General features: G+C 54.5%; 1 protein-coding gene across 1 annotated transcript in view; it reads right to left on the bottom strand.

The window, feature by feature from the left end:
* SMAD9 (SMAD family member 9) overlaps positions 1 to 25397 on the bottom strand; it is a 74002-nt gene that overhangs the window by 13898 nt on the left and 34707 nt on the right. Inside the window, 4 exon segments of the mRNA XM_058276939.1 lie at positions 3972 to 4193; positions 7745 to 7884; positions 7886 to 7964; positions 13393 to 13929. Coding sequence (XP_058132922.1) covers positions 3972 to 4193; positions 7745 to 7884; positions 7886 to 7964; positions 13393 to 13804 — 853 coding nt within the window. The 5' untranslated portion in view covers positions 13805 to 13929.

Genomic DNA, 25397 nt, shown 5'->3' with positions numbered 1-25397 from the left:
GGGGCCTTCTCTCCACATCCTTCATCATAAACTTACAGAGTTTACTGAAACACTACGCGCCTTGAGACACGCAGGAGAACAAACATTCATAAAATGGTGAAAACCAAGTCCAGAAACGATGAGTTTGGAATATGTGATCGTTATTTTCAGGACGGTCTTGGCTCAGCTCAGGAGGTTCCGTCACTGGGGTCAGCAGTGGAGGAATTGTCTCAATGACCTGACTTCCATCCCACCAGGGGAAGGACAGACACCAGGCGGACAAACGCAGGGCCTCCAAGGAGGCACGAGCGCATTGTGCTCAGGGCTCAGCTCACACCGAGGGCAGCGAGGCTCGTGGACAGGTCACCTGGGCTTGCTTATGTGACCACGCTGTTGGCTACGGCCGTGCTCACAGGCTGCTAAGAAACATACCCTCACCTCAATTACGCTCCTTACCTGGAAATTGGGGCCATCCTAGAAGCCACCTGCGACCGTTTGAAATTCTTTTATGAATCCCAAAAAGAGGAAAAGTCTGTTCTTGAACTAACCCACCCTGTGGCTGTGGATGCTTCTGACTGGACCGTGCCAAGGAGGCGTGAGCCAACTAGGGTCTCCGCCCGCTCACCGGGTCTGACATAAACAGAGACGCAGAGAGACACACAGAGGAAGAGGGAGCCGCCGTGTTTTATATCGATCCTGCCACGTGAGAGAGGACTGCCCGAGATGAGAAGGCCCGGAGGCTCGAGAGGGGAGAGGCGAGCCATCTGCCTCATCTCCCACAGCCGAACTCGGGAAGAAAGCGGAGCAGCCGAGACTGGGAGAGAAGGACTGGAGAGCACGAGCCCTGGCCTGGAGCCACAGCTGAGGGGGCAGGAGGCGGAGGGGAAGGCAGGGACCTCGGCAGAATCAGCCGCCACCTTCGCCGCGTGGCAGGGTCTCCAGGAGCTGAGAAGTACCTCTGAAGGTGCCTTGATTTGGACCTCTCGTGGCTTTGGAACTGTAAACTTTTAACCTAAATAAAATTCCCAGTATAAAAGCCAACCCATTTCTGGTACTTTGCAGGGGCAGCCTAGTGGCAAACTAAAACACCACCCTGGAAAGAGCGGGCAAGTGTTATTTTCGAACTTCTAGACTGACTATCACGGCATTGCCAAGTTTTGTGCAGCCACACACAGGCCTCTATGCTGTTGGGTCTGCTTTCTCTAAGGACCACCACGAGAGGTCCATTCTCTCATGGAGCCCTTGGGGCTTCAGGAAGGCCCCCTAAAGGACACGTTTCATAAGGAAAACCTAAAATCTCTGATTACATTTTAAAAGTAAGTGTGTCAGTCAGCCGAAGGGGCGCCGACGCACAGTACCAGAAATCTATTGGCTTTTATATGGTATTTATCTGAGATAGAAGCTCACAGTTACAAGGCCCTAAAGAGTCCAGCTCAAGGCTGCTTTCACACCAAGTCAGCTGCCCCGCGTTGAAGGATAGCGGGCGGCCTCTGCGAGGTCCAGCCTCCCCCTGGACTTCCTCTCCCAGCTGCAGCTGGCACAGGGCTCGTCTCGGGGTCCCTCTCTCCTGGCCTGGGGCTCGTTTCTTTCTGGACCTTCTTTATCAGTCTTGGCTCTCTTCCCAAGGTCAGCTGCAGCTTATCAGGCGAATGGCTCATCTCTCCCTGGTCTCCAGGATCAAACATGACAGTTTTCTCTCCCTTCCCGTGAGTCTTCTTGTGTCTCTTGAGTGAGTGCCCGTATCAGCCCACCAAAGGGGCGGAGAGTCAACCTGAGTCATGCCCTACGATGTGGCTGAATCCGAACCCGAGCCTTTAACAGGGAATTCAATCAAGGGCCCCTCAACTGAATCCAATAATCCAAAGGTATCACACCCAGAATAGATCAGTCTACAAACATAATCATTTTTGGGGATTCACAAAAATACGCTCAAACTGTCACAGTAAGTCACTGTAACATGCCAGTGCTTGCTGATGTGTAAGGGCCTAGTGCAGCAGCGCAGAGCTGCCTGGACACACGCTGCTGCAGCGGACGACAGAGATCCTCATTCCATACAGAAGGAGTCGAGCCTAGTCCAACGTGGCACGAGGGGAGCCAAGGAAAGAGAGCAGAAGGGGCCCTCCCGCCAGCAACGGGACCCGAGACAGGCGAGGGTGTGAGCAGGCGCGGGTGTGACCCCGACAGCACCTGCATTGGGGCAAATCCCGACCACTCTGGCATCCCCTCATCACACGGCCACTCGGGCCTGGGGACACCACCGTGTGGGCGTGCAACACGATTAAGCAGCAGGGTGCCTCTGAACCTAGCCAGGGCCGGCTCACTGTTCGCAGCCACTGAACGCGCTCTGCTAGTGCGGGCAGGACAGCAGGGCTGCTCCCCCTGCACCAGCTACCGGCCTGGCTACAAGTACTTGCCGGTGCCCACCTCCCCGGGTGTCACTGCAGGGGGCCGGTGGGCGTACACCCCCACCCCGAGAAAGCGCGAGGCTGCGCACAGCCCCCCAGGGCTTCGGCAGCCAGGACCCCCGGCCAGGAGCGGCGCACAGCTCCCTGGAGTCTACCAGCAGGAGCTCAAAAAAAGAGGCGATTTTTTGTAGATGTCTTGGTGGAGCAGCCAGCGGATCTTTCCAAGCCTGAGAGGTCAAGTAAACTCCTTAATCTGGGCAGGGCTCCTCTTCTGAGAAGACCTCCAGGTCTGCAGGCCGGCTGCGCCCCACTCCACCTGCCCCAGGAGGCCTCAGGTGCCTGTCCCTGCTGCTCCCCGGCTGGAGAGGGTCCCCGCCTGGCACCGGGCAGAGGGTCTCCGCATGGCACCCGGGCAGAGGGTCCCCGCCTGGCACCGGGCAGAGGGTCTCCGCATGGCACCCGGGCAGAGGGTCCCCGCCTGGCACCGGGCAGAGGGTCTCCGCCTGGCACTGGGCAGAGGGTCCCCGCCTGCACTGGCTCCCTCGCCAGCCAGGCCCTGCCTGCTCCTGTTCTACCTCACAGCACGCGCTCCCACCCCCAGGCTGCTTCTCTGTTTCCCCGTCTGGTGCACCACGGCCCTCACGCAGCATCGTCTGCGTCCCCGGCAGCACGGAATCCGAGCGGGCAGGGTTTCCCATGCTCCTCTGGTGCGCACAGCAGTGGCTGAGAGCGGGGGCTCAGTAACACTCGTGGGGTGAATGAGGGTCTCTCACGTCCAGTTGTCCATGTTAGTTAACTCCCCAGAGCGAGTCCTACCCACTGACCTAGGAGGACACGTGGCAGCAAACCTACCCAGGCTGCCACGCCAACCCAGGAGCGCTGGGGTCAGCTCCTCCCGTGGGAGCCCAGAGGCACCTGCTTTCAAATACTCCCAGCCCACCTTTCCCTGCCTGCTCTACGCTGACCCGGGGCCCTCCTAAATTTCTTTTGTCACATCAGAGCAGCCTCAGGAGTCCACAGGAATCGGTGACTTTCCCGGGCAGCAGGTGAGGGGCGCCTCCTGCCAGGTGAGCCCCCCAGGCTCTTGTTCTCATTATTTCATGGCCAAGGGGTAGAGCCAGGGAGGCCACCAGCGAGGTCACCAGCAGGCGCCCCAGCGGGCCGCCCTCCTCGTCCGGGCGGAGCGTTCCTGCAGGGGGGGCTAGGGAGCGCCTCGGAGAAACGGGGCGCGGGCCGCCGCCCCGGGACCGCGCCTCGGAAAAGGGGCGCTGCCCCCGGGCTCGCACCCCGCACCGGGGCCTGTTACCCCGCGCCCGCTCCTCCGCCCCGCGCCCACGCCCCACGCGCCCCCACCCCGCGCGCCCGCACCCCGCGCCCCCCTCCGCCCCGCGCCCCGGCCCCGCACCCCGCGCCCCCTCCGCCCGCGCCCCAGCCCCGCACCCCGCGCCCCCTCCGCCCCGCGCCCCGCGCCCCCTCCGCCCGCGCCCCTGCCCCGCACCCCGCGCCCCTTCCGCCCCGCACCCCGCGCCCCCCTCCGCCCGCGCCCCCTCCGCCCGCGCCCCGGCCCCGCGCCGGCCCGGCCCTCACCCTTGCCGATGTGGCGCCGCGCGCTCTCCACCGTGGGGTTGCGGTGCACGTTGGACAGCAGCCCCAGGCAGAAGCGGCTCCGGTTGGTGGCGGGGTCGGTGAAGCCGTCCACCAGCACGCTGCGCGACGACGCCTGGAAGGTCTCCCCGACGCGGTGGTTGAGCTCGTAGTAGGCGACCGAGCACCAGTGCTGCGGCTCCTCGTAGCACACGGGCCGCCGGTCTGCGGGACGGCCGGGTCAGCGCCTGCGGGCCCCGGGGCGCCGGGCGGGAGGGGGACCCCGGGGAGGGAGGCTGGGCCGGGAGGCGGGAGGGGCAGGCCTGGGGGGAGGCGGGGGGAGGTCAGGTGGGGAGACTGGGGGTGGAGGCTGGGGAAGAGGGGCTGAGCGGGGAGCGCCAGCACCGCACCCGCACCGCGCCCGCACCACACCAGCACCGCACCCGCGCCGCGCCGGCCGCGGAGGCCTTGCCAGCCCCCGAAGCGCATCTGTCGCAGCTCGCTGGCCCGAGGGGCAGGCGCAGGCCGCACGACCACCCGGGCCTAAGGAGAAGCAGCGCCGAGGGGCCGACTGCCGGCCTGTGCCACACCCGCAGCCACAGTGTCCTTTTCTGACAACCGGAGATAAAAGCGAAATGATTTGGATATGATGAAAACCAAACTGAATACCCTGATTCGACTTCAAATTAGTTAAACAGGGAAAGAAGCCCCTGGAGGGACGCCCCTCCTTGGTGCTGGCCGGGATGCCCGTGACGGGGGCACAGGGAGGCGTTAGAGTTAAGAGCTCCTCGGACAACACCGTCCATGCGCCATATGTTTCCACCCCAAACTGTGAAAAGGAAAAGCAGTTCCCAGCAGCCACCTGGGCGGCCGAGTCTCAGAGCTCTTTCTTCCCCCCAGCCTTAGGATGCCTTTCCATGGGTGGCAGAACTTTCTTCGGGAACATCGTAATGACCCGTATCCAGAATATGTCCACATCATCAAAACCCAGATGCAAAAAAGTATTAACTTATGGAACTGACCACTTAGGGGGCTCTTTGAATCCTGCCTTCCGAGGCTGACCCAAACCTGCCGCCTCTGTCACCCGGGAGCTGGTGAGGAAAGCAGGTGCTGGGCCCCGCCCCGTATCTACTGAATTAAAACCTGCATTTACAGGTTAGGGTGAGGGTGATCTGTGTGGACGCTAAAATGGAGTGGCATACACATAAAATTTAGCAAGAACCCAATTTACTACACTAATGCAAAAAGAAAACAGAAAACTTGGGGGGGGGGCATATATGGGAACACTGTACTTGCTGCATGATTTTTCCATAAAACTCCAGCTTCTCTAATTAAAAAAAAAAACGCAACTTACACATATTTCGAAGTGCAACCTCTAGCCAAACAAAAGACACTACCATAAACCCCTGGTCTTCACCAGTGATTTTCAGTAAAAACTAAAGGGGGGCAAGCTCTCCAGCCTGCCCAAGTCCCCAGTCCCACACTAAACGTCCACTACAAATGTCTAAACGCTACGTCAAAAGAAAACACTGACTTTCTCTAGTAGCCAGAATGGTAAATAAAACATGCCCTCCACGGCACTGGGCGCCGCCCAAGTGAAAACGCAGAGCCAGGCTATCTGCCCCTTAAATGTGCGTGGAACACTTGTTTTGTGTACTCTGGGGCTGACGGGATAGTCTCGGAAAATAGCGACATCCACTGTTCACCTGGAAACGTCCCCCCGCTGGGCACTGAAAGCAGGAAGTGGCCATCGCCGCGGTGCCCGCAGGCCGGCTGGGCCCCTGAGCGTCTGTGCTTGACAAGGGTGGGTGGTGCCCCAAGTAAAAGGAAGCAGCAAACAAGGATTCCGCGGGCGCTTTTCAAAAATGCAGGTTCCCGGCCCCGCCCCAGAAGCGCGGGTTCCGTGCTGTGACCCCTGCACTGCGGCTACCGCAGCGGCCGACGGAACCCCGGGAAACCTCAGCGAGGCTTCCCTGGCCCGGGCGGGGAGGTCCCAACGCCAGGATGCTCTCTGGGAGGGTCCTAAGAAAATCGGTTGATGGAATTCAGGGGCTGAACCAGTTCGCCGCCAAGTCCCTGTAGTCCTGTGTGCTGTGGCCTGTCTTCAGGCTGCCCTTGGCTGCGTCTTCCAGCATGGAGGTCCCCCCCTTGTCACGAGAAGGGCGAGTCCCTCCGCGAGAAACTACCGGCCTCTGCGCACCTGCTGGGCCCTGCCCTTCCACGGGACGAGGGGAAGCGCGCCAGCTGCTGGCTTCCCTGGCGCAGGAGCCCAGGCCGGACCAGGACACCTGCCCAGCCCAGGTGGCGACGCCAACGCCTGTCCTGCAGCACGCCCTCCTCGGGGACCTCGAGTGGCGGTCCCCAGACGCCCACCTGCTGCCGCGGCTCTGGTGCAGCGAGCTCGGCCACTGTGAGACCTCGACTGTCCTCAGCTGGAGGGAGGACCCTGCGCTTCCAGTGCCCACCGCCTCCCCTGGGCTTCCAGCACCCAGCGCCCCTGTGCCTCCCCCAGGCTTCCTCCCAGCACCCAGCGCCCCTGTGCCTCCCCAGGGCTTCCCCCCAGCGCCCCCGCACCTCCCCCGGTGCCGCAGGCCCAAGTCACTGCCCATGCAGCTGAGCTCGGCGGTCACTGCCTCTCCCAGGGCAGGGGACCCCCTGCCCATCTCTGTACCCCGGCCCTGAAGCAGGGAGCCTGGCTTTCGAGGGGCCCAGCGTGCCTGTGAGTGAAAGCACAGCTGTGTGCCAAGCGCCGGCCCTGCCAGGTGCCTGTTCCAGAAGCCACAGAGGAGCCGCGCTGGGCTCGGCCGCGGGGGCAGGGAGGGGCTCCGGGTGCCAGTCACCCCCCACTGTTACGTCCTAGCACTTCCATGGTGTGGTTCACTTGTTAGCGCCGACGAAAGCACATTGTTATGACCGTACACTAACCACAGCCATGGTTTAACTTAGGGCGGGCTGTGCTGTGGGTCTTTCAAAATGCTTTATTCTAGGGACATATATATGACCTAAAATTTCCACTTGTAGCACACGTTGTTCAGGGCAGAGCTCACCACTTAACTGGTGAAGGGCACGGGGAAAGGTCCCAGGGTGAGCGCAGGGTGGGTGGCAGCTGGGGAGGGGCAGGAGCGGGAGGGGCAGCTCCCCCCGGTTTTCCCCGCGTGAACAATTCTAATCGGCCTTTGGGTCCCCGTTTGGAACCTAAGGCGGCGCCTGCCTCCCAAGCACCCACTAACCGCCCTTAGACAGGCCGAAGGACCGCGGGGACCCAGGGAGGGGGCGGACTGGGAGCGGGCACCCAGGGCCTTGGGAGCCGCTGGCCCGTCGTGCGCCCGCCAGGGTGCGTGAGAGCCGCAGCCCGCCTGCAGGCGCCGCAGCAACGGGGGACCCCCAGTGGCCCTGCCGGCCACGGGGAAGCCCCCGCCCCCCTGCTTTTCCCGCAGCTCTTCCCCAGCCCCCCGGGGCCACGTGGGCAGGGGCCTGGACTGTCCCGAGGAAGGGGCCGGGGCCCCGAGGCCCAGCCTCCCGCGGGGTCTGCCGCTTCCACCCCCTTCTATCCCTTTTCAAAGTGCCCCCAGGAGTGCTGCTGCCCTGAGGCCCTGTGAGCCGCGGGGACGGCCCGCAGCAGGCGGGAGACTTTGGCCGCACCCCGGCCTCGCCCCCCCGGCCCGCAGCGCGGGAGACCTGGAGACGCTGCAGTGCGGGGCCGGGGGGCGGGGCGGGCCCGGGCGGGCACCGGGGTACCGCGGGGTCTGCCGCGGGGCGGGCTGGGCCTGACTCACCTGCGTGCTGAAACGGACCCCCGGCCTCCGAGCTGGCTGGCGGCGGCGGGAAGGCGAGGCCGGGCGGGGGCGCGGGGCCCGGCGGCTGCTGGAAGGAGTCGGGGAAGGTGGCGTTGAGCGGCATGCGGGGCTCGCCGTGCGGGGGGGGCGCGGAAGCGGGCCAGCAGGCTGAGCTGCGCGTCGAACTCGCTGTGCCTGGGCACCAGCACAGGCGGCAGCACTAGGGCCGGAAGGACACGAGTCAGCGCCCGCCCGGGCCCGGCCCCTCACCAGGACCCCCGCCCCCGGCCACCGGCCCCCGGCCCCGCACCAGGACCCCTGCACCCAGACCCCAGCCCCTCACCAGGACCCCCGCCCCGGGACCCGGGACCACCACACCGGGCACCTGGACCCCCGCCCCCAGACCCCGGGCCCCGCAGCCGGATCCCTGCACCCAGACCCCAGGCCCCACACCAGGACCCCCGCCCCCAGACCCGGGACCACCACACTGGGCACCTGACCTCTGCCCTCAGACCCCGGCCCCTCACCAGGACCCCTGCCCCTGGGCCCTGGACCACCACACCCAGACCCCAGCCCCTCACCAGGACCCCTGCCCCCAGACTCCAGACCACCACACCCAGCACCTGGACCCCAGACCCCGGGCCCCACAGCTGGACCCCCACACGCAGATCCCGGGCCCCACAGACCCCCGCACCCAGACCCTGGACCACTGCACCCGGCACCTGGACACCCGCCCCCAAACCAGGACCCCCACACCCAGACCCCGGGCCACGCAGCTGGACCCCTGCACCCAGATCCCGTCCCCCGCACTCATATCCGAACCCCCGGCACCCAGCCCCTGACGCCCTGCACCTGGCTCCCAGCCCCCTCCACGGACCCCCACCCCTGGCACCCTGCACCCGGCCCCCACACCTGGCCCCCAGGACCCCAGCACCCGGTACCGACACCCCACACCACCACCAGGCCCTCTCCTGGGGCCAGGCTTTTCCCACCACCCCGCGGGCAGACAGCACTGCACCCCATCTCCTGCCAAACAGGATATTGGGCAGAAGGTGACAATCGAGGAACAAGAGAGGGAGGGCGTCAGCACCCTAAAGAGACGCCCAGGTTCATTCTCCTCCAGAAATGGCCAGAGCGGCCCTCAGACCTGACCTCCAGCCAGAATCTGCTTCTGCTGCTTGAAACAGCCCTAAGTGGGCCCAGAACCGCCGTCCCTCCCGAGACCACAGCGGAGGGTTAGAGTCGAGCCTAACTGCAGGCTCGGTGGGGCCGGTGGGGCCGCTGCGGTAAAACCATTTTATCTGTCCTCAGCAGGAAGATTTAAAAGTGAGTAAGAGGGGGAAGCGGCTGTGGCTCCATCAGGTGGGCTCCCGTCTACCATATGGGAGGCCCTGGGAGGGCCTCCCTGTGAAGGCAGGCTCCCCTGCGCACCGTGGAGCGCTGCCCGGCCTGCAGACGCAACGGAGGGCCAACCCAGCAAGGTGACACAACAAAAAGAAGGGAGACGAGCAAAAACACAGAAGAGCCCACAGCGAATGAACACTGAGAGCAGACAGCAAGCAAGCCACAAGGGGGGAGGGGAAATAAAAAATAAATAAATACAGACACAGAAGAACGCACAGCAAAAGGACACAGAGAGCAGATGGCACGCAAAAAGCCAAAAGGGGGGGGGGATTAAAAAAAAAAGTGAGTAAGAGTTACTAATGGAAGGATAAGCGACGAAAGTGCCTGCGTGAAAAATAAACAGCAAAAAGAAAACCCATAAACCAAGTGAGTTCATTTTAGCACGTCCCTTCTGGGGTCCATTCTTGAAAAAGAGTGTGCATGTTCTCCATCCTGATTTCATTCAGAATTTAGAAATGGGTTCAATCTCCCAAAGGCAGGCATCTCCAGGCACTGCAGGCCCCTGCTGGCTCCTAAAGGTCCTTATAGGGGCACCCTGAGGCCACGTAAGTTCCAGAAAGAGGGGCAGAGAAAAAGGAGGGAGGAAATGACCAAAGAAATAACAGAAGAAAATTCCCCAGGGCTGAAGAGGGTTCTGTGTCATCATATTCAAGAGCCCCAAGTACACAACCCAGTGAAGGAAAAAAGATCCAGAGCAAGTCACCTATCTCGAATTTCAAGTATCTGAGCATAAGGGGGCAAGTCCCCACAATGGAAGGAGAACCCCAGGGGCTCTGACTTCTCACCACTTCTGGGCTCTAGAAGACAAGGTGCCAGGGGACTTCAGAGGGAAAATCATTTTACCCCCAAAGTCCAAAACAGTAGCCAACAGAATAACCAAACGACAATATAAACTGTCAAGTAAAATTTAGACATGAAGGTTTGAGAAGTGGGAGGAAGTGGATATGAATGAGCTAAATCCTCATCCTTCATGAGTCAAGTGAAATGATCTAAAGGTGATAAATGTGGAAGCAGATGCACAAGCATCTCCAGAGTTACTCCGCAATTCCTCGGCAGAAGACCCGAAAGCCAGGAGGGGTCACCAGAGGTCGTTTCCAGGGACGGAAGGGGTGGCTCTTGTGTTTTTTTAATCACACTACTGATTTGTTACCACATGCATGTGTCATTTGATTTTAAAAACGTTCATAAAAATATGTGTTGGAATGAACAGACAACAGCAGCAATAACATCAAAACAAAGCCCGCCGTTTGCCCTTGAACTCTTTCTTAACAAGCAAAAATTTTCAGTTCTATGGGTAGAAAATAAATAGGTAAATGAAAGCTTTTATATATGCCGAGAAGCAAATGATTTCCCCCTTTAGAACGGCAGACACTCAACGTGCAAAAAGGACAGCGGGAGAACCCAGTTTCCTTCTGTGCAGCCGTGAACGTGCAGGGGTCTTAGCTGACCGGCCAGGGACGTGCAGCTTCTTCAAGCAACTTCCCCAGGGCCGTGGTAACAAAGTGCAATAGCGCGTTTTTGTTTTGGCTACAGAAGAATTTGCTGTGCGGTGTCTATGTTGTGCTCCTAGCACTGGCAGACACATTGCCCCTCTCTCCTGAAAGCCACCAAGAGAGATGTAGTTTCCTCTGCTGACAAACATCTTGATAACACATTCTTCCCATCTGGGTAAAACCACAGGCAGTGAGTGTTTGTAACGAAAATTAATGTTGTCATCTGGTCGTTATTTGGCCTGCCCTGCCCTGATCATATTTTTAAATACTTTCGCTCAAAACGTAGCTGTTTGCAATGACTAGATTCTACTGTCACATCTCACCTGCAGCCTGCAGACTGAAGAGCGAGCTCCAGGCACCCGTCCCTCCTGTGCGCACCGTTTAAGGGCCGCTCTCCCTTGGCCCCCACGTGCCATGCAGGGCCCGGGTGGAAGGGGCTGCCGTGTACACACACGAGGGTGTAGGGCAGAGTCGCGGAATAGTGGCACTTCTTCTAAAGTCGCGGGGTTTAGATAGGGGATGGGTGTTTTATGGAGAGGAGAAATTATACTCCTGAAATCACCTCCAGGCTCATGGAGTAAATTGTTGACTTTTTATCTTTACAGGTCTTTACACGATCTGTGTTGCACAAAGCATGTTCTGTGCACTGGTGACAATTCCCAAACTATGGGATGCCAATCCGTGGAGAGATAAGTACTGAAATTCAAAGTGTTCAGAAACTCGAAAGGTGACTTGACAGAGAAATTTTTATCTGTTGAAATGAAAAAATTTTTAAATGTTTTTTTATTTAAAAGTCTTTTTAAAATTTCATTTGTCTAGTAATTAATTCATTTGTACTATGAAAGTATTCATTTTTGGAGGATTGATCATTTTTAAACACTGGTCCTTTACCACAGATGTTTGGAAAGCCCTGAAATAAATTACTCAAGTGATCATGGGAAAGGAAAGCAAATAGGATGCTGTCTTCAGTGTCTTTCAAAATAAAACTTAAGTGTAATGATAATTAGGGATTGAATTCATACAAATTGAGCAAACTTGCTTAACATTAACATTTTCATTGTCCTCAAAATATTGACTTTGAACTTGGCTAGATATAAAATCTGCCTTTTGCAAAAAGGAAAAAAGTTGGGAGTAAAATTACTGTAAATTATATTACAGTAAAAACAAACATAATCTTCACCCATCTTTGATTTTGGAAATGCGAATCTAAAATGGGACGATATGAGATCTAGATGCCCTGTGTAAAACATTCGTGCTACTGTTCCTTTAAAAACTTACATAATATGAAAAGCAAAAATATCAAATATTACTTTAAAACATTGGCTTTCAAGTATTCAAAAGAAAAGCAGATACATTTTACAAGGTATATTTTATAGCTGCCTTACTCAGAAAGAGAGAAAATGTTTCCTAATGAACACTTTTTCATCCGGTGTATTTTGCATGAGTCATACAATGCACAGCTTTGAAACCAGAAGTCACTTCTGCGAAAGCTCCGGCGGCGCGGCTGACCCTCCTTCCGGAAGCCCCTTGGAGAGTCGAGGGAGGCAGGGCAGAAGAGAGCGGGGACCTCCACCACCTGGGGACAGCCGCCCGTCTCGGGGACGCGGGCTGTGGTCACGGGCTCCCCTTGTGCTCGCGGGGCCTCCCCGAGGAGGGGGCCATGGCCCCCAGGGCAGGGCAGGCGTCTGACAACCGTGCGAGCCCTGGGGTGGCTGGGAGCTGCCAGTGCTCGCAGTGCGCGCGCTCCCCCACAGCTGCTGCCCCAGGGCCAGCTCCCGGGAGGACAGCCCCCCACCCCGGGGATGTGGGGGGAAAGAAAGGACGGCCCGTCCAGGGGAGGGGGCTCCCGCAGAAACCACATTCCTGACCCGAATGCCACGGGACACTGGAGGCAAAGAGCGAAACGCAGGTGGTGGGGAGGGACCGAGATGACCACCAGACACCCCCCACGCCTACACTCACACTCACACACTCACATCCATACACCCACACCCTTCACACACACACATTCACATGCTCACATACACACCCTCACATTCACACTCACACACTTACACATACACATTCACACATTCACACTTGTACACATTCACACACTCACATTCACTCACACGCATTCACATACTCACATACACACGCTCACATTCACACTCACACACATACACCCACACTTATACATACTCACATATTCACACATTCACACTCACATTCACACACGCTCACTCATATACACACTCACACACTTGCACACCCGTTCACACACTCATATACACATACACCTACATGCACTCGCACACACATTCACACACACGCCCCTGCTGCTGCCAGTCCAGGAACGACTGCGCGCGGCCCGGCCCGGCCCTCTGGGCCTGCTCTAAGCGCCGTCCCTGCCGGCGGCCCCGCGGCTGGCGGGCAGGCAGAGCCTCTGGGCCAGTCCAGGGACGGTCCCTGGGGACGGAGGAAGCTGGTTCACCGTCGTCACATGTCACCCGCCTCTCAAGGCCTCGGAGCCGTGAGAAGACGACGACGACTCCTCCCCAACCCAGCCAAAGAAACCGTGCTTCCCAAACCACACAAATCACACGTAGGCCGAAACCAAACAGCTTCTTTCTAGGTTTGTCCCACGACGATGCTCTGGGTCATTTCCTCCAGACCGCACCTCCCTCTTGCCTCTTTTCCCTCCTTCTGGGGTGCCCGCCCCTGGTGCCCCCTCGCCCCCGCCGGCGCGGCCTGTGCGCGGCGGGCGCTCACCTGGACTCTCCACGCGGCGGTAGTGGTAGGGGTTGATGCACACCTCCTTCTGCTTGGAGCCGAACGGGAACTCGCAGCAGTCCAGGGCCCTCAGCTCGTGGTGGGACTGCAGGTCGGGCCAGCGCCACACGCGGCAGTAGATGACGTGCGGCAGGCCCTTGCGGTGCGAGACCTGCAGCCGCCCGTCTAGCGAGCGCGGGATGGTGACGCACCTGCTGGGCTGGCCCGGGCAGCTGAGCGCGCGCTCCAGCTCGTCCATGGCGCCTTTCCTCTTCTTCAGCTTCTTCACCAGCGAGTCCACCGCCTTCTCGGCCCACTTCTCCTCCTCATCTCCTTGCTTCCAGCCCAGCAGCCTCTTCACCGCCGGGCTGGTGAAGGAGAAGAGGGAGCCGAGGGCTGCGCTGGGGTGCATGGGTGCTGGGCGGCCCGGCCGGGAGGCAGCAGCTCTGCGGGGTCAGGGCACGGCCTTCCCGGCGGCGACCCGTAACAGCCAGGACACGCTGCCCGTCTCCGAGGGCCTCGGGCCGGCCGGCGGCTCTGAAAAGCAAGGGCAGACCTCGGTTAGCCTAGCCAGGCGGCCCGGGAAGGTCAAGGTGGTAAGGAAGGAAGCGCTCGCCCAGCGTCAGACCCGAGCGCTCTTTGTCGTCTTTGACTCTCGCCCTCCTGCACCCAAGTCTTGGCAATTCTGCCTTCAGGACGTCTTTCAGAGCTCGTCCCTTTTCCTCCACGTTCGCCAGCACCCGCTCACCGCTCACCTTCACGCCGCAGCGGCCTCGGAAGCAGCTTCTCCCTGTTCTTTCCGGGTTCTAATCCACGAAACCCAACAACGTTGTATTAAGCTACTCTCCTACTCAAGAAACCCCAGTGGCTCCTTGTGGCCACGTTTCCCCAGCGGCGCCTTCTCTGTCTGGGTTTCTAGAATCTTCCCTCAACCCATTCTTTTCTTTCTCATTTCGAGGCTGCACATGTAATCCATCTTCACTGTAGAAAGTAGACACAAGTGGAAAGGAAGCAGCCAGGGTCACGAGTAATCTCGCCCCTCAGGCGGGGCTGCCCTTAGCGTGCACTTTCCTTCCTGGGCCTGCGGTTCTCGCAGCGTGGCCGAGGGTCCCCGGGGTTCCCGAGACCCTGTCCATGGAGGGAGGGGCTGTGAGAGCCTCTGCTTTCCCAACGAATCTGAATAAGTTTAGGTTTTCCTGTACTTCAGTCAAAACAACATTTTACAGAAGACGGTATGCACAAGCAAACCTGCAAGTCCAGGCGTCCTCTATTAAATGACATTTTTCTCACTAATTTTTTTAAGTATAGGTTTTTTTCCCATAAAAATATGTTATTTATTTTACTATATAATGGCTATATTATTGTTTTTCAAAGAGCCAATAAATACTTTAATTATATGTTTTAATTTCTAAAATGGTAAAAATTTATATATATATATATATATATATATATATATAGCCCACATAAGCAAAGCTATTTGTCATTCTCAATCTACTTGTAAAATAGAAAGCAGTCATGAGACCAAAAGTTTTAGAACTACTTTTCTAGAAGCCACACAGTCCTAAATGCTCACAGATATAGTATGGCTGTCGCATCTGCTATTCTGCCTGAAAATCGGCTAAACTCTTCTTTGCCTTCTCATCCAAAGGAAACCTTCTTTTCCAGTTTTCGACAGTTCTTTTTAAATTTCCTGAGATAGAACTGCCTTTTCTCTTCTGTGAACTAGGTGGCTTAAACAGAACCTTCTCCTCCTTCTGGATTTTTAAGAACCAGTTATCCCATGAAGGTTTTACCAGCTGTTAGCAACATTTTGGAGCAGGCTGACTCATTTTAGTGTCCTGGAATCCATCAAGTTTATAATCTCCAATATTCACCTTTTAATAGGCATTAAATGTAATTTCTTCCTTTGCTTCCCTGGAAGGAAAGCTGTACCTTTCTGAGCCCAATAATTACTTAAACTTCTGTGAACAAAGGGGTGTTATGAGAGCCCTGCCATCACTGCCACGGTCAGGCCCAGTTACACAAACACTGACGGCGTTTATTAAATAGTAAGCAGCACTGATACCACTCTCTCGCCCCTACTCACTTTTCTTGATGGCCAGGAGAGCTGAGGGCCGGCGGCTGTTTTCCTTCACCTGGCAGGCTGACGGGCATTCAGTTTTATGGGTAAGGGTTGATTTTGTGGCTTAACAATCATGAATTCATGAAGCGTAGTTAAGACACTGAGTTCGAGTTTTGTTTACTTAATCTAGACAGGCTGTTTTAAGCAATACTTGAAGGAAGTTAGGGAGTTTTAAGGAGGAGAATCACATGACACAAAAAATCTGAATCCCAAAATCTTTGAACTCTGCCTAGTTTTACGTGGGATCTGTTACTAGTGAATTGTGGCATAAATCTTTAAGCTGGGAGATAAAAAGTAGTAGGAAAATGCTCTTGATAAAAATATTTAGCAGAGTTAAATAAACATACCACTAAAAAAACAAAACGTTGCTCCGTGACAAACGACAGCTCTCTAAGCCAGGATATTTTAAACTGCGGGTTCCTATCAATTAATTTATTGGGGCAAAACTAGCTTTTGTAAAACCAACAAAACCTAACGGACGGTACTGCCGGGCAGCTGACGTGAAGGAGTGAGCCTCGTCTCACTACCCTTTGCACTCGGAGCTGCGCCTCAGCGTGAGGAGCTGAGTGTGCACGCAGGCGTGTCCAGATCATGGGCAGCATCTACGCATTGTGCGTCTGTCATGGATAGTAAACAAGAAACACAGAGCGTGCCCCTTGTAAAGCCTTCGCTTCCTGGGGCCCTGCCTGACCGGCCTTCACGAGGGACGTGCCCCCCGCCCTTGGGACACCCAACTGCGCCCGAATCCGGGCCGAGCAGCCTCCGCTCTCTGCAGTGGGACTCACAGCTGCGTCCTGAAGTCTTCTAAGGGGCTCACGGGGCCTCCAAAACTAGATTTTATTGCCGCAAGATACAGCCAAGGCCCCATTGAACAGAGGCTATTGGATGGGGGGTGGTGTGAGAGGAAGATTTAATCTCAGAGGAATAAACGAACAGTTCATGACCGTGGCCTCCAAGTAGGGAAGATGGAGGATGGGAAATATTAGAAGTGAAGATTCAGTAAAAGCTGGCCGTGGGTACAGGGATGTCCCACTTGTCACCCTCTCTACTTGCCTATATGCTGTTTTTCATGAAAAAAGTAAGAGTGAAAAAAAGACTCAGACTTGGAGTCTGCACAGCGGAGGCTGCAGGCCCTCGGGGACGTGTCCAGCATCTGTCCGTCCTGTCAGCGCGCTGAGGGGGCACAAGGTCATCCGGCTCGAGTCCTACAATGCGTTAGCCACCAGCAGGACAAAGGCCCCTTGTCGCTCCCCAGTGCCGTGGGGGGTCCTCTGCCCCGGCCCGTGGGTCCCCCAGCGCCAGCCTGGCGCAGAGCAGGCTCCACCATCACGTAATTCAGACGCCCGGAGCCACGCTCCTCCAGCGCCACCCAGCGCGGGCTCACCTGGTGGTGCCCGGGGCCCTCGGGGCCGCCCAGGAAGGCCCTGGTACGGACGCGTGCGAGGGGCGGGGCGGGGGCGTGCTCCTCCACCCGGGCCAGACACCCAAGGACAAAGTAAGACAAGCAGCGCCGGCAAGGAGGGCTCGGGGAGCCACGGGCTCCTCAGGGCGGCCTGGCCCGCGCCCTGCCTGGGACTGCCTTCCCGGAAGGTCTTCGAAGCTGTGGTCGGACGAGATGAGGGACAGCGAGGAGGGCGGGCGCCACAGGAAATAGGGGAACGGACTGGGGACACCCGGGCGGCCAGGGAGCGAGCGCCTGGGAGGACCCCCTGCGGGCTGCAGGGGCTGGGCCCTCCACGCCCCGCTTTCGGCTCCGGCTCCGAGACTCTGACCTGTGCGACACGAGTCTCTGCTCTTTCAAGCCCAGTGCGCTTGACAGGCACCTTCCAAAGATGAGTGTCCTCGACGGTTTAACACCAGACACCTACTGGACGGTGTCTACAAAACACGCGAGAACTCTGGAAGACAGGTGCAAGAGGACAGAGCCCTCGGTCCAGCCTGGTTCTGGAAGATTCCTGGAGATGGCACCTGGGCTGCATTAAGCACGATTTAAATCCCAGGCACAAAGTAAACGGACATCACGGTTCATTTTCTAAGAAGTGTTTCTATGATTAAGGTCTCGCTTCTGTAAGAAATTTTCGTGTCCTGTCCCTGGTCGATCGCGTGGCCTCAGGCCCGGCCTGTGGTCTCCCCGCGTGCAGAACCGGAGGGCGCTCAGCCCCCGCTGGTGGCTGCAGCTGGAGGGCCGCGTGGCGCCGGGTGGCACGCGGCTGCTGCGGATGTCGCGCTGTCCCAGTCAGCGGCCCCGACTCGTGACGCTGTACGGCGCAGGGCAGGGAAAACACTTCATTTTCCACGGTTGTCAAATTGACCCTTTTAATAACAACACCAAACGATCTCCACTTTTCTTTCCAGTCGTCTGTTTCTTTCCAGCATTACTTGTTATTGCCACAAGGGAGTTAAGAGCAAAAATGTAAACCTGGGGCCACCGTGTTTGAAAGCTCGGGCTGGGGCACAGGGCGCGCCGCTGGCTTACATAACCCGGACCTCCGTAAATGCCAACTGCGCACTGCTAGAACTTTCCTTCTTTGGGCAAAGGAGAAAAGCACGCCACGACTGTCCCCCTCCCAGCTCACTCGGGACCCACTTCACGCACTCGCTGTACAAAAACACAACTTCTTTCAACTTCTGAGTCCTACAATAAAGCCCACCTGAGGAGCAAAACCCCCTCTCCCTTGCAAGTCTTTTAAGTGAACAAGCCCACGCAAAGGAGCGCAGCTGAGCGCGGCCCACGTCAGATGGAAATGTACATGATTCTACCCCAAAATGCAAGTCACCAGGCTGCGTGACTGTTCCGGACACACGAGCCTTTTCTTCTTCAGGGGGCACTTTAAATCCAACTCCCATGAGTAGTTGCTCAAGATTTTTCCAGCTTCTTGGTGTCAGGGACGAATCAGCCCCACAGAGCCGGGCTCCAGTCCCGGGGCCATGGACTCATCTGTAAGTAGGATCTTTGAAGATGCAGTTACACTGAGCCCGCACTGAAAAGGTGAGCCTTACCCAGAAGGGCCCAGAGCCCTGGATGCGGAGTCTACCGGCGGCATGTGGGCAAGGGCCGAGTCGCGGGGTGCAGGTGCCACCCCCAGAACACCACAGCCTGCGGAGAAGGCACGGCCCTGCCGGCACCTTGGCCCAAACCCTGAGCCAATAAATGCCTCGTCTTTCTAGCCAGGCAGCCTGTGGGATTCGCTATAGCAACCCTGGCAAAGTAAGATACTTGGCTCCCCGGGAGATTCAGTGGGAAGCTTCACCCCAATGCCGAAAAGGTGGCATGAGCTGGCTGTGCTGGGGCACGGGGAGCCCCGGCCACCTGAGACCACGGGCAGTGCTTCTTTTCTTGGTCAACGTGGTCAAGCAAAGTCTCCACCACCCACCTGGGGGGCAGGTAGCCAGGGGCCCCATCCAGAAGCTGCCACCAGGACAGAGCACTTTCGCTGTTCTATCTGTCTTTGTTTTATAATTGTCCAATCTCATCCATTCTGACCCTCGCATCCATGGCCAGGATTCCATATTCCTCGCTGTCACCTCTATAAAGTGCTTTACTAATGACATTTAGACCTTGAGCGAACCTGCCAAAGGAACGTTGAACCCCCTTAAGAAAACAGTGTTTTCTTGACAACTTTTCAGCACTTTTTATCCACTAACAATTAATATGGCAATACTATGTCCTTTGAAAATGTCAACACAGGTGTCAGTTATCACTGTTGGCACAGGTCAATCACTTCTTGCTGTACCTACTCGATAAGAGCTGGTCTTTAAACATACACACACAAACACATGCATGTGGATTTAACTAACTCAACTCTGTCCTCACTGACACTGTCCCCACATTCCGCAAGCGGCAACCGTAAGTTTCTGTTAAAATACACGAACGCCTCCCACGTGTGCCCACGTGCCTGTGCAGCCGGGTCGCCATGGCAACAGGCGCGGTCTGCAGGCGCTGTGTGTCGGGCTGTGCTTGGGTGTCCGACACATCCGAGGTGCGGTCCTGCTCTCCAGTCTCCTAACGACCACCCTGCCGTGGGACAGACAGCCTTCTGGCCCAGGCGCCAAGGGCAAAGCGAGGCACCGCTCATTACACGGGGCTCTGGGCTCCACAGACCTCTGGCTCATCCGCTCATCGCGGGGACTGAGTGTCGAGGGATTTTTCTATAATAGGGAGTCAGTCCATAGTTTTGGGCTTTTTTTAAAATGATTCTCAAAAGAACCTATGACTCCAAAAGGCTAAAAAATAACCTAATGAGTTTGAGGAAAGGAGAGAAGGGTAAGTGAGGAAGAGAACAAGCCGAACGGGCTGAGGAGAAGAGCTGACTATTCTCACAAACTGCATTTAGCTGGGTGCCAGGAAGAGCCTTAAAAGATGAGTCAGCTGAGCAATGAGCTGGAGAAGAGCACAGAGGAGCTTACAGGTGCCACAGCCGGTTCATCCCGCTCAAGGTGGCAAAGGGAAGGGCTTTGAACAACCAGCAAGAAGGGACAGAAGCATTTCTCGAAGCTGCAGAAAACAGTTAAAGGGGCTGGAGTAACAGGGTAAGCACCAGATCAAGAAAAAAAGCAACTTAAAAGTGGTAGGATGTCAGGGCACCCTGGCTGGCTGCTCCCCCAGGGCACTGCGAGGGGATGGCCCAGCTGTGCTCCCAGTGTGGACCCCTGGTCCCAGTTCCAGACGGAGCAGAGAACGCACGTGCACACGCGCCGAGTTGCGCTCTCCTACAGAGCTGTGGAAGAGCAGCCAGGTTGGGGCTGCCTGGGCTAGGGGCTGCAGGACACAGCACAGTGCCTGGGGCTGTGGGGAGACTGTTGCCCAGGGAAGAGAGGAGACTCAGCACCACGGAAACGAGGGCATTCCTAAGGTCACAGGTGCATGCCCAAAACGATACGCAGGTGCAGAAAGGGTCAAGGAGACCCTGCACTTTGGCCAGGAGCGATTCTCTAAACACGATGTATGGATAAACCCTGAGGAGAAAGAAGACACTGAGAAAGCAAAAAGAAGTATTTGAAATCCTGAGCAGAAAAGTAACAGAACTTGTGGGAATAAAACACACAATAGGTGAGATCAAAAATATATCTGCGGCATACAACAGGAGACTCAAAATGACATAAGAAAAAATACATGATACCAAAAGACAGAACAGCTAAAATTGAAGGAAGAAAAGAATGAAAAAAAATTGAGCAGGGGCTCAGAGAGTTGAATGACAACAGAAAATGCAACAACATAGTTGTCATGGGAGTTCTAGAAGGAGAAGAGATGGGAAAAGGGGCAGAAAGAATATTTGAGGAAATCATAGCTGAAAATTTCCCAGCTCTCACAAAAGAAATGAACATAAATGTCCAAGAAGCACAAGGTACCAAAATCAGAATAAACCCAAATAGACCTTCTCCAAGACACATACTACTCAGAGAGTCAAATGTTAAAGATAAAGAGAAAGTTCTCAGAGCAGCAAGAGAGAAGCAAACCATCACATACAAGGGATGTCCAATAAGACTTAGCACAGATTTCGCTTCAAAAACCACAGAGGCAAGAAGACAGTGATAAGATACAATTAAGATAATGAAAGGGAAAAACTGCCAGCCGAGAATTCCTTATCCACCAAAATTGTCCTTCAAATAAAAAGGTGAGTATAAAATACACACAAACAAACAGAAACTAAGAGAGTTTGCAAAAAAGAATCCCCCCTTGCAGAAAATATTAAAAGAAGCCTTAGAACCTGAAAGAAAAAGACAGGAAGGACAGGCTTGGAGGAGAGTACAGAAGAAAGAATAGCAACAAAAGATAATCAAAAGAAAAAAAAGACAAAAATAAGATATGACATATGAAAAACAAAGAATAAAATGGAGGAAGTAAATCGTGCATTTACAGTAATATCATTGAATGTGTATGGATTAAATTCCCCAGTCAAAAGATAGAGGCTGAGGGAAGCAGCTTGGCCAAATGGATAGGGCGTCTGCCTACCACATAGGAGGTCCACAGTTCAAACCCTGGGCCTCCTTGACCCGTGTGGAGCTGGCCCACACACAGCACTGATGCACGCAAGGAGTGCCCTGCCAGGCAGGGGTGTCCCCCACATACGGGAGCCCCAAGTGCAAGGAGTGTACCCTGTAAGGAGAGCTGCTCAGCATGAAAGAAAGTGCAGCCTGCCCAAAGAATGGCACCACACACATGGAGAGCTGACACAGCAAGATGACGCAACAAAAAGAAATGCAGATTCCCGGTTCCGCTGATAAGGATAGAAGCAGTCACAGAAGAACACACAATGAATGAACACAGAGAGCAGACAACTGGGCCGGGGGGCGGGGAGAAAAAAATAAAAATAAATAAACCTTTAAAAAAATAATAAAAAGATACAGGCTGACAGAATGGATAAAAATCATGAGCCACAACCAGGAAGATGGTGGCAGAATAAAGAGCTCCTAGAGTCAGCTCCAGCTACAGGGCAGTTAGTAAACACCCAGAGCTAGCTGAACAACCTCTCTTGGGGCTCCAGGAGACCAGAAGAGCATCCTGCAGCATTCTTAAAGGAACAGAAGGAGGAGACTGCCCATCCGCAGAGAAGATTTGTGGGTAGAGCGCGCCACACCATGGAGGCCAGTGCCCATCCTCCATGAGAGGCACAAGCTGCCTGGTGAGCTGTTCTCTGGCTGGAATTGGAAGCTCCACTTCCCCAAAACCAGGGAGGAAGAGATGGTTGGGCACCAATTTCAGCCACTGAGGACTAAATTCAGCGGGCTACAGTATAATCCTAAGAACAGTTAAAGTTTGAAACTGTCCAAATCAGAAAGAGGCCAGGAGCCACCATCTTAACTCCACACCTGGCATGAGCAGAAGCGAGGCAGACTGAAAATCACAGTGCTGGTGGAGACCAGCTTCTTTCCATCCAGATCAGACTGCAAGTCTAGCCTAGGCCCAGGCTCCACCTGCCACAGGGAGAAAGGACCCATGCCAGGCTCTCCAGGAAATTACTGGACAAGCTGTGGAGGCTGGTGATTATCCTATTCTGGCAGCACAGGTCATCCAGCACAGCCACTCTGTGCCTTGAACTGGAAGCTCCATTTCCCAAAAACAGGGGAGGAGGAGACGGTTGGCCACCAATTTCAGTTACCAGTTGGTAGACTCGGCTGGCTAAGGTATGACCCTGGGAACACCTGGGGTGTGAATCTGCCCAAGTCAGAAAGAGGCTGGTGGCCGCCATTCTGACTCTGTCCCCAGCCTGAGGGGAAGCTGGGCTGACTGAAAATCACAGTGATGGTAGGAAACAGTTTCTTTCACCCAGACTGGCCTGAAGACCTAGACTAAGCTTCAGCCCCAACTCTGGCAGGGAGAAGGCTGGCAGGACCTGCACTAGCCTATCCAGGTAACTGCAGGCACATTTGACTGGCACAGACTGAATAATCAGAAGCCTACCAGGGCAACTGCGGTCATCTTGGACTCACACTGTATAGACTGCTGCCCACACCTGCAGCTCCATTCCTGCCCCAGGCAGGGGAGAAAGGGATGTGAAGCTTCATCAGTCTCTTTGGGCATCTATAGCCTAGGCCTGCACGACTTGGATTATTCCATACAGCAGGAACTCTGTACCTACCCCTGGCAAAGGAGAAAGTTGGGAGAAGCTTCATTGGTCCCTGGGGCAATGAGGGAAGCTTGAGCCTCCACAGCTTATAGCACCAACTACATGCTTGACTCCTATCGCACAACCAGCAAGGCAGAAATGACAGGAAGCCCTAAACTAGAGAGAAAAACTGCACCCAGAAAAAACACTCTAGTAAGCCAGATGCCAAGACACCAACAAAAAATTACAATCCACACCAAGAAACAGGAAGCTATGGCCCAGTTAAAGGAACAAGATAAGCATCCAGATGACATAAAGGAGTTGAGACAACTAATCATAGATGGTCAAACAAATCTCCTTAATAAATTCAATGAGATGGCTAAAGAGATTAAGGATATTAAGAAGACACTGGGGAAACGGACTTTGGCCCAGTGGTTAGGGCGTCCGTCTACCATATGGGAGGTCCGCGGTTCAAACCCCGGGCCTCCTTGACCCATGTGGAGCTGGCCATGCACAGTGCTGATGCGCGCAAGGAGTGCCGTGCCACGCAAGGGTGTCCCCCGCGTGGGGGAGCCCCACGCGCAAGGAGTCCGCCCATGAGGAAAGCCGCCCAGCGTGAAAAGAAAGAGCAGCCTGCCCAGGAATGGCGCCGCCCACACTTCCCGTGCCGCTGATGACAACAGAAGCGGACAAAGAAACAAGACACAGCAAATAGACACCAAGAACAGACAACCAGGGGAGGGGGGGAAATTAAATAAATAAATAAATCTTTAAAAAAAAAAAAAAAAAAGAAGACACTGGATGAGCACTAAGAATTTGAAAGCATACATAGAAAAACAGCAGATCTTATAGGAATGAAAGGTGCAATAAATGAAATTAAAAAATACACTGTAATCATATAATAGCAGATATGAGGAGGGAAAAGAAAGGATTGGTGAGGTTGAAGAAATGGCCTCTGAAAGTGAAAATATAAAAAGAACAGATGAAGAAAAGAATGGAAAAAATTGAACAAGGTCTCAGGAAACTAAATGACAACAAAAAACATGCAAACATAAATGGCACTGGTGTTCCAGAAGGAGAAGAGAAGGGAAAAGGGGCAGAAGGAATATTTGAAGAAATAATAGTAAAAAATTTCCCGACCCTATTAAAGGACATAGATATCCTAGTCTGAAAATTCCTGAATAGACCTACTCCAAGACAGATACTCATCAGAATGTCAAATGCTAAAGACAAAGAGAGAATTCTGAGAGCAGCAAGAGAAAAGCAATGCATAACATATAAGGATATCCAATAAGATTAACTGCTGATTTCTCACCAGAAATCATGGAGGTAAGAAGACAGTGGTATGATATATTTAAGATACTACAAGAGAAAAACTTCCAGCCAAGAATCTTATATCTGGCAAGATTGTCTTTCAAAAATGAGGGCAAGATTAGAATATTCACAGATAAACAGAAACTGAGAGAATTTCTAAGCAAGAGACCAGATTTTCAGGAAATACTAAAGGGTATGGTAGAGCCTGAAAAGACAGGAGAGAGAGGCCTAGAAGAGTCTAGAAATGAAAATTATATCAATAAGAGTAAATAAAAGTGAAAATGAAATATGACAGATAAAACTCAGTCAGGAATAAACTTAACCAATGATGTAAAGCACTTGTATTCAGAAAACTGCAACTCAATGTTAAAAAAAATCAAAAAACGTCTAAATAACTGGAATAATATTCCATGCTCACAGACTGGAAAATTAAATATCATTAAGATGTCAGTTCTACTCAAATTGACATATTCAATGCAACCCTGATAAAAAATTCCACCAGCATTGTTTTTTTTTAATTGAAAACACAATTATCAAATTTATTTGGAAGGGTAAGGGGTCCTGTTTAGCCAGAAGCATCTTTAAAAAGAAAAGTGAATCCTTGTCTCCAGACTTAAAATCATATTACCTAGTTATAGTGGTAAAACAGCAACTGATGCTTCAGAAACAGACCTTCACATGTATGGTCAAGTGATTCTTGACTAGCCTGTCAAACCCACACAGCTCGGGCAGAACAGTCCATTCAACAAATGGTGCTGAGAGAACTGGATATCCATAGCCAAAGGAAGAAAAGAGGACCCATATCTCACACCATGTCCAAAAATAAATTCAAAACGGATCAAAAACCTAAAAATAAAAGCAAAAACCATAAAACTTCTAGAAGAAATTATTGGAAAATTTCTTCATGATCTGGTGGTTAAGTGTGGATTCTTAAAGGAGATAGGAGGAGGGCTGAGTAGACTACTGATATTTAATGTATGTAGAAGTTTTAATCAGCTTTACTGTAAAAGTGTGGAAATGTA

The sequence above is a fragment of the Dasypus novemcinctus genome, chromosome 15 (genome assembly GCF_030445035.2).
Source record: "Dasypus novemcinctus isolate mDasNov1 chromosome 15, mDasNov1.1.hap2, whole genome shotgun sequence".
Classification (NCBI taxonomy): domain Eukaryota; kingdom Metazoa; phylum Chordata; class Mammalia; order Cingulata; family Dasypodidae; genus Dasypus; species Dasypus novemcinctus.
This window is presented reverse-complemented; position numbering and strand designations above follow the sequence as displayed.